Genomic DNA, 13,893 nt, shown 5'->3' on the forward strand with positions numbered 1-13,893 from the left:
GGTTCTATTTAATTTTGCAAAGCTCGTTTTAATTTCTTTTAAAAAAGTTTTTATTTTTAAATTGGGCTGTTACAGACTAGAGGAGCAATCCTTGAGTGGAAGAATGTTAAGACATACTTGGACTCAGTGGAGGAGCATCTTAAAAATTCCTCGAAAGTTTATGCCAACACGTTTATTATGAAAATACTGACAACGAGGAAAAGCGGCTCAACTTACGCTAATTCAAAATCGTTATTTTTAAAAGCAATGACTTAGAATTATAATAATTGCCAATACTAGATACCATCAAGCAAAAGAGAAAACAAAACAATCTAAAAGTTGAATTGTTACCAACTAAATTATGATAAAAACACGTTTATTTCAACTTAGATATTATGAATTATAATTCATAATCTCTGACAAAACAAAACAAAGGCCTTAAACCACAAGGCTGCTACACTGTCTGTCTGCAGGGACCCCGCCCAACCAAAAGGTCCACCCCCACCTTACCAGCAGCAGCGAGTCAGCCCCGTCCGTCCAGATCCCGTGCATCCCCGACCGAGATCTCACCGACCCGCATCGCCGCGGCGGCCATGGCGGTGCCCTCCCCTTCGCCGACTCCGCGCTCCCCGCACCGCCCGGACGCTATCCTGGCCCCGGACCCCTCCTCCGCCGACGCACCGCCATCCCTCGACTTCGGCGACCCGGCCTCCCTCGCCGCGCTCCGCACCCTCACCGACCCGGGCGCCGCCACCCGCCTGCTCCACGAGTGCGTCGCCTACCAGCGCGCCCTCGACGCCCGCCTCGACGCGCTCCTCGCCCGCCGCGCAGACCTCGAACGCGCCGCCGCGTCCCTCCTCCGCTCCGCCCCGCCGCTGCTCTCGCTCGCTGCCTCCGACGCCGCCGCGCTCAGGGAGTCTTCCTCCTCCACTGCGGCGCTCGCCGACGCACTGTCATCCCGCGTCCGCCACCTCGACGCTGCCCACTCCAGGGCCGACGCCGCGCTGGCCCGCGCCGAGGCGGCCCTCGACCGGTCTCGCGCGCTCGAAGCCGCGCGGCGGGCCCTGGCTGCCGACGATCTCACCGCCGCAGCCACCGCTGCGCACGACTTTCTAGCCATCGACGCGCGGTTCCCCACCGACGACGACCTCCGTCGCGACCTGCTAGATATCAAGCGCCGGCTCGAGGGTCTTGCGCGGCGGAGGCTTGCTGCGGCCGTCGACGCCCAGGACCACCCTGCGGTGCTCCGCCTCGTCCGCCTCTTCCCTCTCCTCGCCCTCGCTGATGAAGGACTCCAGGTCTACGTCGCTTACCTCAAGAAGGTGGTCGCTCTCCGCGCCCGTGCAGACTTTGAGCACCTCGCCGAGCTAACCTCTGCAATCCAGCCGGCCGCCGGCCGGCCTGATTTTGTTGGCTGCCTCACTCGTCTCTTCAAGGACATTGTGCTCGCTGTCGAGGAGAATGATTCTGTGCTTCGTGAGCTTAGGGGTGAGGATGGCGTTGCTTATGCCATCATTGAGCTGCAGGAGGAGTGTGACTCGCGGGGCACCCAGATCCTACGCCGTTATTCTGATTACCGGAAGCTTGCACGTCTTGCATCGGATATAAACTCCTATACGAAGAATCTCCTTTCAGTTGTGGGTTCCATGTCTAGTGCTGCTAGAGGTAATGAAGGGCCTGATCCCAGGGAAGTTGAGCTTTATCTTGAGGAGATTCTTTCATTGACACAGCTTGGGGAAGACTATACTGAATTTATGGTGAATAAGATCCGTGGATTGCGAGATGTCAAGCCAGAACTGGGGCCGCAGGTGATGAAGGCCTTCCGTAATGGTAGCTTTAATAAAATGGAGCAGGATCTGACTGGGTTCTATATGATCTTTGAGGAGTTCTTTATGGTGGAGAATGTAAGGAAGGCCATACGGATTGATGAGCCCGTACCGGATGGTCTCACGACCTCAATGGTGGATGATGTATTCTTTGTACTGCAGAGCTGCTGCCGGCGGGCAGCATCGACGGCAAGCATAAACTCGGTTCTTACTGTGCTTGGTGGAGCAACAAGCCTTCTGAGCAATGAGTACCAGGAGGCACTGCAATGGAGGATGCGGGAGCCAAATTTGGGTGCAAAGCTCTTCCTCGGTGGTGTTGGAGTCCAGAAGATTGGTGAGGAGATTGCGACTGCGCTGAACAACATGGATGTGAGCTCAGTGTATGTCCTGAAGCTCCGTAATGAGATTGAAGAGCTGTGCGCAGAGGTGAGTGTAGTATCTTCTTCACTCTATCCATTTGCTTATGTTGAAACTGGTACATGTATGAGAATTAAGCAAGATTCATATGAAATCAAGTTCAATTGATTGGATATGTGCATTTGTGCAATTTATGTGCCCTTGATTGCAATTTGTTAGAGTTAGTGAAAGGCTGCAGGTTGCACAATGCTTTGACATTATCAGGAAATTAGTTGATTTTAATAGTATTACTCCCTCCGGTCAAAAATACTTGATATTTTGGATATGACACGGTCTCCAACGTGTATCATGAAAGTATTTTTCAAGACACATCTACACAAATGATTTTTACGTTTCCAAACTAAGTATTCTAAAAGTTATTGTAGTCAAAGTTCCAAAAGTTTGATCAGATCTTGTCCGAATCGTAAAGTATTTATAACCGGATGGAGTACATGTGCATTTCATGACTTGCTAGTGTCTCTGCCAGCACCAATTTAGTTACTTCGGTGATAACTCATTTTGCATCTCATATTTGCATAATCTTGTAAAGTTGTCAACTTATATTTCTCAATAATGATCCATGTTATTTTGTAATCTTTACTATATAAAACACGAGTTGGTTCTCACGTTACCTCTTCCACTACTCTCCTTCCATCTAATAAAAATCCCAAAAATTCGAATAATTTACCCACTTTTGCCATCCACCCTAGGCCTTCAGCCTCCCATCTCGTTACCAGCTATAGATATGTGACCTATTTTATTAATAAAAATAAATGAAGAAGTTAGGAGGCAAATTAGCGGGTAGTCTTCTTTTTCGGATCCCATCTGAAATTAAACTACGGCATCGCTCCTGACGTATTCGTTCGGTGGCACTCTCATAGAGCATCCATATCTCCGTACCTTGAATTTGTGCTTGATGTTACCATGTCCAAAGTGTGTTTTCGTTGCAACACACGGGCACTTAGCTAGTGGTATCTCATGTGTAACACTGCCGCAGCAGTCATTTCATCTCTTATGTATCTTTTGCCACACAAAATAATTCATAAAGATTATATATTTCATTGCCTTGCTAAAATTGTTTCCTGGTTGGCATTGCTCTAGATTCTAGTGCATGTTGAAATGTTTCTTTAGCTGGATATATTCTGATGGGAAATGTCAATTTTTTTTTTGTTGTAATTACTTTAGCTAGAAACTTTTTAAGAACACCATTGTGCTGCCCTCATCGAATAGTTATGATACCAACATTTTATACGCGATGTTCTATGACTCCTGTTGTGGAAGCTATCTTTTCAGCAGCCTGTCATAGCTAAACAGTGAATTTAGTGTCAGACACACAATTCTTACTAAATATGTAGCGCAAACAGTAATAATAAAGAATGTGTTTACTATGACATGTATAATTGATCCAGCAAGGTTACTCCCTGGAACCTTTCCTCCAAGAAAGCAATTTGCTTATTATGAGCCATCTTGCAAACAGAATAATGTACAAACAGTGATGAAAGATCATATGCGCAACCATAAACTTCAAATGAGAATCATCTACAATAATGCAGCTAAAAGTAATCATGTTTGCATTCATCACAAATAATTTTTAATGAAGAACATCGAAAAATGAGACATATGAAGCACAGGACTGTACCAGCATCCATTGCATTCTAGACCAAACAAGCTACATGGACATCAAATCAGTATATACATGGTCTTTAGGGAATTTAGCAATATTTACATGCATGGGACTCAAACGAACTAATGGCTTCATTGGTAATTAGTAATTTAATTTCCATATGATCATGGTTGACAAAACTGGACTGCTGACTGTTTTGGTCATCTGCCAGGTTTTTCATGCTCCTGCTGACCGAGAGAAGATCAAATCATGTTTATCAGAGCTAGGTGAGATCAGTGCTTCCTTTAAGAAGATCCTTCATTCTGGACTGGAGCATTTAGTGGCCTCTGTGGCACCACGTATTCGTCCGGTCCTTGACACTGTTGCTACTGTCAGTTATGAGCTGGATGATGCTGAATATGGGGAAAATGAGGTTAATGACCCATGGGTGCAGAAGCTTATCCTTGCAGTTAACACTAATGTTGCATGGCTCCAGTCAGCGATGACGGCAAACAACTATGATTCATTTGTGCACTTGATCATCGACTTCATTGTCAAGAGGCTTGAGGTGATTATGATGCAGAAGAGGTTCAGCCAGCTTGGCGGGCTCCAACTCGACAAGGAGGTCCGTTCCCTAATCAACCATTTCTCAGAGATGTCTCAGAGACCTGTCAGAGACAAGTTTTCAAGGCTTTCTCAGATGTCGACCATTCTGAACTTTGAGCGGGTATTGGAGATACTGGATTTCTGGGGTGACAATGCTGGGCATCTGACATGGCTGCTGACTCCAGCAGAGGTGAGGAGGGTGTTAGGACTTAGGATTGACTTCAGGCCTGAAGCTATCGCTGCTTTAAGGCTCTAAATTGTGCGTTCATATGTACTTGGTAATTCTTTATATGTGATATAGCAAGATATGTTTTTCATTTTTATACTGTTATGGACTCGCTCTTGGCAAGTTTTATTGCAACGACAAACATCTGTATTATCAAAGAAATTTGCGGACATGCATTTTCCTGTTATGAACTTATGATACGCTGATGTTTGCGTTTTTCCATCTATGAAGTAGTAACATGTTCTTTTTTTCTTTATAATTTTACATTGCCTTAGCGGGGTGAGTGGTAGGCCATCTGTGCAAACGCAACCACGTCTGCAAAACATGGCAGTATGGCACTAGCTAATTGGAGAAAAAAATTGCAACAGAAGAAATCATAACAATACAACCACTTACAAAATTTGATCGAAATTGCAAATAATTGAATCAATAAATCTGACACTCCAAAGTAAGAAAAATGCGTGCTAGAAACTAAAAATAATGCTACTCTAGGCAATTTTATTGGCAAAGGTAATGTATAAAAGAATAAATTTTAGAGTACACTTATACGACAAGAATTACCCCAAAACACACTTTTTACGAACCTGTTTCACAAAACTACACAAACTTCACCTGTATTATCGAGTACATCGCATTGATGGTTCATAAACTTGTAAGATGGGTGCAAATCAGTCATAGAACTGGACAGGTGCTCAAACACGTCATAAAACTTGCTTTAATGATCATTAGCCGTGCAGAAACAGCCCAGCGGGCTAATCTGGCACACGTAGGCAGCCACAGTGGTGTCCTGAGCGGACCTCCCGCAAGCGAGCCCTATCATGTTTTTCCCCACCGCTCCCCATCGAGACCAACTCGTCTGTTCGTGTCGTCGCTGGGCTGGCCGCACGCGGAAGGGAAGCAGGTGGATGCCCGAGCTAGCAGTCGCCGCCGGCAAGAAGGAAAAGCGCGCACCCGAGCCGGGATCGTCGCCGGAGAGGGCATGGCGCGCCCCCGAGCTGGAGCTCATTGCCGTCGACGGAGAGGGGGAACAACACGCCCTCGAGCTGGAGTTTGTCGCCGGCGAGGTGAAAGAGCACACGCACGAGCTAGAGCTCGTCGCTGGTGAGGTGGGAATGGTGTGCAACACAATCCCGACCAAGGTGAGCTCTAATTTGACAAGGGGTTCCGCCCCTAATGGTCGACGCCTTGGCGCGAGCCGTTGCGGCTGCTGCGCGTTAGGTGGTCCTCGCGACCGCCGTGCCAGCAGCCCTTGCAACCCTCCCTCACTTCCTTTTTCCTCGCGTCGCCGTCCCGCGAGGCCCACGAGCATGAGGTCCACGCTGGACGCCACCATGGCAGCCTACGTGTGCCAGATTAGCCCGCTGGGCCATTTTTGCAGGGCTAAGGATCACTAAAGCAAGTTTTGGGACGGATCACTAAAGCAAGTTTTTGCTTGAGCACCTGTCCAGTTCTATGACTAATTTTCATCCACCTTACAAGTTTATGTACCCTCAATGCAATTTACTCTATATTATCACAAAAATACGCTTTTAGCTACCACCGTTAGTTTGGATGTTATTTGACATTTTCGATCCACATGTAAGACAAACGTACGCGTAGAATTCAGTTGACATTCAAACCAAACCGTGTCTTCTGGTCGCAGAATCAGCTGGCGGTCCATATATTCCGTACGAGAAAATATATTTGGGTGCTCAAATATGGAATTACGATGTTTTTTTTGGCTAAAATAAGAATGGTAACGGGCCTTATTTCGTTGCAAACCGAGGGAAATTATGTCCTCAAATAAGAATGACTTCAGGCCTGAAGCTATTACGGACCAGGACGAGAGGAAATTTAATTTTGTCCCCAAAACTTAAATGGTATGGGGATAGGATATGGTTGCCTGTCATCATTGATTTCCGTTGTATCTCCAATACGTACTCATATACATATACTCCATCAGGTAATAGAGGTCTATTTAGCAGAGCTCTCAGAGCAGCTTTTCGGTTAGAATCAGAGGAGCTCTGCAAACAACAACTTTCAGCTTTTAGTTATCTGAGTGAAATCCGTGAAAATGATTATCTGAAATGAACTAAGTTGGCAGCTAAAAAAAGCAACTTCCCTGATTCAATTCTCACACAGAATCATTTCATCCATATAGTTTATTCTAGATAATCACCTTCAGCAACAGAATCACTTCCCCAGAGAACCACTCTCCGTAGAGAATTTGAATCAGGGAGAGTTCTACCAAATATACTTAAATACATATCTTTTTGGAAAAAGCTTAAAAGTAATCAGGGAGAGCTCTACCAAATAGGTCATAAATACACGTCATTTTGAAAAAGGTTAAAAGTTTGACAACAACAACTTTTAAAATATTTAGTTTGAAAACCTTAAAATCGTATGTGTACATTAATCTTGAAAAATGCTTCCATAATATGCATGCTTTCATAATATCACTAATTTAATGGATTTTATAAATATATTCGAATAGAATATAGTGATCAAAGTTATGCATTAGAGAACTTGCACTCTACCAGAACAACACATTAGTGACGGGTGATAACCATCATTAGTGACGGTTACCGCATCTGTCACTCTTATTGCATTACTAATGATATAGTGACAGGTTGTGATCCATCACTAATGACAATCACCAGTGACGGGTCACAATTGAGGCCCGTCACTAAAATGCGTCTCCTATGATCTGAGCAGACCTGTTGCCCGTCACTGTGACCATCATTAATGACGGGTGTATGTACAACCCATCACTAATTATCGATCCTCAGTGATGGGTAGCTTTCCAAACCGTCTTTGAGACTCGGTCAGTAGTGACGGGTTGTTACAACCTGTCATTAATTACCGAGTCATTACTGACGAGTAGATTTTCAACCTGCCTCTAGGACTCTGTCATTAGTGACGGGTGCTAACAACAACCCGTCACTAGTTACCGAGTCATTAGTGACGGGTGTATTTACCACCCGTCACTAATTATCTAGAACCAGTGATGAGTAGCTACAACCCGTCACTGGTGATCGAGTCATCAGCGATGGGGTGTTATGAGTCATTAGTGACGGGTATATTTTCATCCTGCCTCTAATGACTGAGTTTCAGAGACGAGTTTAAAAGCTACCTGTCACTAGGACTCGGTCATCAGTGATGGATGAATTTATCACCCGTCACTAATAGTCTCATTCACCGAAGTGATTTACTTATTTCCTGGCTGCATCTTGAAGCAATGTCAGGATTTAGCAGCCATCTTCTCCTGCAATGTAGATACATCCAGACACATCCAAATACATTCATGTCATAGTCACGAGATATGCAACCACAAGTTATATAATCAAAAGTCATTGAAACGTACAACGACGTAAGTCCACATCAAGAGTTTGAATTACATAAGTCGAAAGTGCAACCACAAATTACATCAAGATAGTTACAAATTACATAAGTTGAAAGTGCAACCACAAATTACATAAGTCAGAGCCCTGCCTCCCTACAATAGAACTCACCTTTCGAAGAGACGACTTCGGTCATTAAGAACGAGGCGATCCGTGCTCGAATATTAGAGAGTGCAGAATCCTCGATGTTGCCATCCAGAAGCTGAATCCCTGCTGAATGAAAGTAGTTATGGAAAAAGTATGCAATTAGTGTGAGCAAAATCATTTTATCATCGGATATTTGTAAAGAATAAAAGCATATATGAAAAGACTATATAATTATCTTACATCTGGGGATTTCACATCCTTTGCTACCATGAATAGCAGCATGTGATTCACAACGTAAAATCTGCACGAACTGCCCGGTGGTTTTGGTGACACTGGAGAGGGAAAAAACCATCAGTTCGAAAGGAAAAAAATGTAGTAGTAGAGAATTTACAAATATGTCTGCTGACACTTACCATGAAGACGGTCTTATGTGTCAGTGTGTGGGGCTCCTTGGGATCATACTTTGGATCACATCGTATATAAATGTCAAAAGCCCTACATACGAAGAGGGATCCAATAGTCAACATTTGGTCTAAGTTTGAAAAATTCAATATGTAGCCTAAGTCATGAAGAGATTACTCGTTGATGATTTGTTTGACGAAAGTATAGTCACGTTGTCCCCGTTTGTCGTTACGTCCCACCACTGGTCTTGATGAATTGAGGTACCAGACCAAGTCCCACTTGGGGGTAATGACCAGTAAGATCCAATAGCCACCAGTGTTGTGGGCGGCAATCAGGTAGTCCCTCTTCGAAAAGTGGCTCATTGTCCTAGCCACATATTCCACAACGAATTCCCTTTGTTGTTCCATCAAAGAAATCATCACATTTTAGGGGTTAAGGAATCCGAAGGGATCCTTCTTCCTCGTTTCTTGTATCAAGTGCCTACATATAAGAAATTAGTTAGATTGGAGTATTTAGTGGTGATAATTAATGAACGTCTAGTTTGAAAGAGCTTATAATGTAAAGCATCACAATAACTCCATGTCCAGGTCATCGAGGTTGAAGAGGTTGTATAAGTCGTTGAAGTCCATGAGGAAGTAGCCGTCCCCAGTCAAGGAGTGATGATTTTGGTAATATAAGATAATGGAAACCTTCTTCTCTCTACAACGTTGTAGGTAGTAATTATGCAACTCAACACAAGATTGTCCCACCCACCGAAGTGGATCTGTCGGCAGCAAGGGCTTCCCAAACTTGAATTTTGGGTTTTCCTTAGTCCAAGCTTCCCCTATCCAATGCTTCTTGGCGATTGAGTCCTTACCAGAGGACATGAATTTCTTCGGTAGCTGCTTCTTGGACCATGGCCTGGACTTCTTCTTCTTCCCTAGGTTACCCTCATGTTGCTTACTTGTAGATGATGGAGTGGGCAAAGGCTTCTTCTTCTTCTCTAGGCTACCCTCAGGTTGCTTAATTGTAGATGCAGAGTGGTCAAAGATGACATAACTAGCACATCTCAAAGCTGAGGTTGGGGTAGGGAACTTGAACGTCCAGGCAGATCACTCCTAGATACCGTGTGCACCACGATATCCCCCCTCTTCCATTGGATCCTTTGAAGATGAGCTTGACTCAGTTTTTGGATCTCGTCATGGGGGGTGGGGGGACGGGAAAATCTGTGTCCACGACATTAGTATGTACAAAATCCATTAAGACCATGGCATAGCCAGGATGTATCAGGATCGTATGTAACACCTGGACATTTGGATGCACCTAGCCCTTTGCAACCTCAATATAGTAGCCTCCAGGTCTTATGACCAGTGAGCACGGTGCGGGCCCATCGAGAAGGTCTATGGTATCGGGCTCCACAGATGGAGAGAAGACAGGTTGTTCAGCCTCCTTGGAGGCTTGACTACTCTTGTATTCAGCAATGGGGCTACCACTCGCTGATGCACTAGGAATTACGACTCCTTGTGATGCAAACCTTTGCAGGACGTCTTGATAAACGATCTCCTTGATTGACTGGGTCAATGCTTCCACATCTAATTAGACTGACCTCTTCCTCTTCTTATACATAACGACGTGTTCGGGGAAGTCTAACTTCCAGCCCTTGGAACTGGACACGCCTTGAAGGCGACCTGGGTGCTCAGGGTTTCCCAGCACAGTGGAGAGCATGTCATGTTCCCTAACCTCGGTGAATGAACTTTCAAAGGAGTGTGTTGCTATTTCTTTCACCTATTGAGCGACTGTCTTGGTTTCGCTAGATTTGAAGGTGATTTCTCCACTATCTGATAGCGCACCCCTCACACAAAAATACAATTGTGATCCTCCCAGGAATCAAAACCAAGGATTTCGCGCCCTTCATTGGCTAACTTTGCATCCTCCACCTGCCATTTATCCCTTTTCCCCACGTACCCGCATGTGCACAGGTTGTGATTCTGCTTGTTCTTTGCTCGAAGCTGCTTCTTTGCTGAACTCTCTATTTGGAACATCTCAGAGCTCTTCAATGCCACAAAAGCTTCCCAGTCCTCTATTTTAATATATGGGTACATGCTGAAGGGCTCCAACTCTTTTGCTATATACTCATTCACAAGATTGCTCTTGTGGCTTCTCCGAAGTTTGGCGATCATTTTCATAGTAGCCCTGCAAGCCTTTGCCTTCATGTTCTTCGGGAACTTCAGAAACATATTGACACCATCATTAAACAAGGCATTCTTTTGATCCGCAGTGAGGTCATCGAACTTCGGAAGGGTCAATGGCACCCTCTCCCGAGCATCAAGGCCTGCGAGCTTTCGCAACATCTGCAGTGCCTTCTTCTCCATAGGCACGCCGTCATCATCGATTTCCATGACGGTAATCTTTTTAGTCGGCCACTTTGCTTGTGCCCTTGTCTTTCGTATTGTGCCTCTACTAGGACCTAGTTGCACAGATGTCTGGTTGGGAGATTGTGCTTCGTCAGAGGATCTAGATGACTCGTTGGTAGACATCTAGTAGATACAAATATGCAGATACAATTGTATAAGTCTTAGTAACTATATTTACTTTTATATGAATTTATGAAAATATGATGTATTTCTCATCTAAAGCGAAGGATCCTACCTAATTTCTAATAGGCAAAGATAGGCCCTATTCCCATTCGAGGATATGTGGCCCGAATAGGTTTCCCAGCTCTTGTACCGTTATGGAGAAAATGTCAGCAGCACCTCCCTGTTGTTCTCCAAATACACGTCTCGACAATGAGTCGAGAGGGTGTGTATCCGGAGAACAACAGGGAGGTGCCACTGAAATTTTCTCTAGAACCATACAAGAGCACAGAAATCTACTACTCGGGTTACATATCCTCGGACTGTCCAAAGTACGTGGACAATTTAGGAGCATCTTCTTATAAATATGACGAGTTGCCAAGTCAAAATTTATAATCAAACACTCCCGAACGGGAGACGACATAATAGGTTATGCAACCTAAGTTCATTTTTGTGATTTTCTTAAAAATTTAATTTTAACCATCATGAACTTGTTGTGCAATCTACATACATTAGTGACAAGAATATACAGCAGCAGGTAAACAAGAATAAGAATTAATGTGTGCTGTCAGGACTGAACATAAGCAAGAATAAAAATAGGTAAACATGGAAATTGCATATGCCAAGCATATAAACATCAAGAACATGTTTATGTTATCAAGTTTTACTCTCAGAAAGCGGGTTACAACTGATGTTGCCATCCAAATGCCAAATTAGCTATATCATATTATTGGTATGTGTGACAATGCACTCTTAATTCTCGGATCATTCCCAAGAACAGCATGCACTGCAGCCTCCATATTTATGCATATTGATTCACATACCCTCTATCTCCTATATTATCGTAAATACTACATAGAAATCACAACTCAAGAGTCAACATTTGGAACACATAGAGTTTAAGTATTTAGTAGTAAGTGTTAAATGGGTAAGTTCATATTGTTGCACCTAAGTAGACTAAGCTGACACATACAACCTCACTTAGCCGCTGTCATCATCGAGTAATATAATCTGACATAAAGTATGGCAGAATGCACAGAAGTAACTCACAATGGCAGATGAGGACGATGGCGGAAGGAATCGGCGAGGAGGGGACGGCGGGAGGCCTACATTGATTGATGAGGACAATGGCAGCATAGAGCACGGTGGCGCGGGCTCCCCTGTGTTGGGGTGCTCGTTGGGGAGGAGGTGATGGCGGTGTGGACTCCTAGTCGTTGGGATAGTCGGGGACGAAGGTGCAGGTTAAGAAAACGTCGGGAAGGGAGATAGGGATGGCAGGGAGACAGCGGCGGCCTCGGGGATGACCGGGAGAAGAATGTGAGGAGGAATCGGCGGTGGGCGCGGTGGGAGTTAGGCAAAATCGGAGGCTAGGGTTCCTGCGCCTGATATTTATAAACATATCATTAGTGACGGGTGAATTTTACCACCCATCACTTATGAGCGGATCATAGTTACGGGTGGATTTACCACCCCGTTACTAGGACTTGGTAATTAGTGACGGGTGGTAAATTCACCCATCACTAATGACCTCTTTAGTGACACATGACGTTATCACCCGTCACTTGTGATCATCCCTGTATTTATATGTGTACTTGTTGCATCCTGAAGCAAAGTTAGGATTTGGCAGCAAAATAATCCGATGATGAGAAAAATGTACTCAATTTGCTGTCTCACTTGCATTCTCAATTTAACACACTTTTCCAATTAACTGACATTTTCATTAATTTAGGATAAATAAGTTCATCACTACAAAAGAAGGTCCGGATTACACAAAAAAAATACCCATCCGGACTACAAAAGAAGAGTGCTAAATCTAAATTGCTAAATTTGGATTACCACCATAAACCTAGGTTAGTAATGGGCTATGATTTATTAGTGTCATCGAGGAGTCACCACCGGCACTGGCCATATCCTCATCCTTCTCCTCCTCATCGTCAGTCATGTCGGAGTCGCACATCTCCTCATCCTCCCCCTCCTCCTCCTCCTCCTCCTCCTCCTGTCATCGTTGGTCATATCGGAGTCACCGCCCATATCCTCATCCTCCTCTTCATCATCGTCATTGGTGTCAGAGTCGCCACCCATCTCCTCATCCTCCCCCTCCTCGCCATCATTGGTGTCGGAGTCACTGCCCATCTCCACCTCCTCCGCCAAGAGGTGTGCGATGGCCTCCGTCGTTCCCTTAGCTTGGCTAATGAGTTCTTCCTCATGGACGGCGCGAGCGATCTTCTCGTCATTGGTAATCGCTTTCTCCATCTCATATTCCTCCTCCGCCTCCACCATGAAGAGGTCCGAATCGATGTAGTCATCGTCAGGGGCTGGCATCAAGGACGACGATGCCAAGTCCTTGTCATTGGCGGCCATAGATGGCACTAGATTAGAGGAGCAGGGCGGTGGGTGCAGCGGCGAGGAGGAACCTTAGGATGTGTAAATTGGAGGCTAGGGTTCCTGGGCCTATTATTTATAGACATATAATTAGTGACGGGTTATAGATACGATCCGTCACTAAGATTGAGTCTCTCCATCCTAGGATTCGATCATTAGTGATGGGTGGTAAATTAACCCGTCACTATATATATATCTTTACTGACGCATGAAGTTCTCACCCGTCACTAATGATGATTCAATCATTAGTAACGGGTGGTAAATTAACTCGTCACTATCTATATCTTTACTGATGTGTAAAGTTCTCACCCATCACTAATGTGCTCATCCCTCTAAGGGATTTACCTGTATACTGGCTGCATCCTGAAGCAAAGTCAGGATTTAGCAACTGTCTTCTCTTGCAAACATATCACAAATTTGAGGTTACATTGAAATTTAGACTTAACTAAATATT

At 44.7% G+C, this 13,893-nt stretch overlaps 2 protein-coding genes across 2 annotated transcripts; one reads left to right on the forward strand and one right to left on the reverse strand.

Annotated features, from left to right (window-relative positions):
• The first annotated feature begins 446 nt into the window (after nt 1-446).
• On the forward strand, nt 447-4,823 carry LOC133922151 (conserved oligomeric Golgi complex subunit 4-like). Its single transcript, XM_062367351.1, has 2 exons — nt 447-2,231; nt 4,037-4,823. The coding sequence occupies exons 1-2, from the start codon at nt 573-575 to the stop codon at nt 4,664-4,666; spliced, it is 2,289 nt and encodes a 762-aa protein (XP_062223335.1). The 5' UTR covers nt 447-572; the 3' UTR covers nt 4,667-4,823.
• A 3,040-nt stretch (nt 4,824-7,863) lies between these two features.
• Nucleotides 7,864-13,418, reverse strand: LOC133923085 (rRNA biogenesis protein rrp36-like). Its single transcript, XM_062368538.1, has 3 exons — nt 13,082-13,418; nt 8,128-8,226; nt 7,864-7,880 (listed from the first exon to the last, which is right to left on the reverse strand). Exons 1-3 carry the CDS (start codon nt 13,416-13,418, stop codon nt 7,864-7,866), a joined length of 453 nt encoding a protein of 150 aa, XP_062224522.1.
• Between the last annotated feature and the right edge of the window lie 475 nt (nt 13,419-13,893).

The sequence above is a fragment of the Phragmites australis genome, chromosome 6 (genome assembly GCF_958298935.1).
Source record: "Phragmites australis chromosome 6, lpPhrAust1.1, whole genome shotgun sequence".
In the NCBI taxonomy this organism is placed as follows: Eukaryota; Viridiplantae; Streptophyta; class Magnoliopsida; order Poales; family Poaceae; genus Phragmites; species Phragmites australis.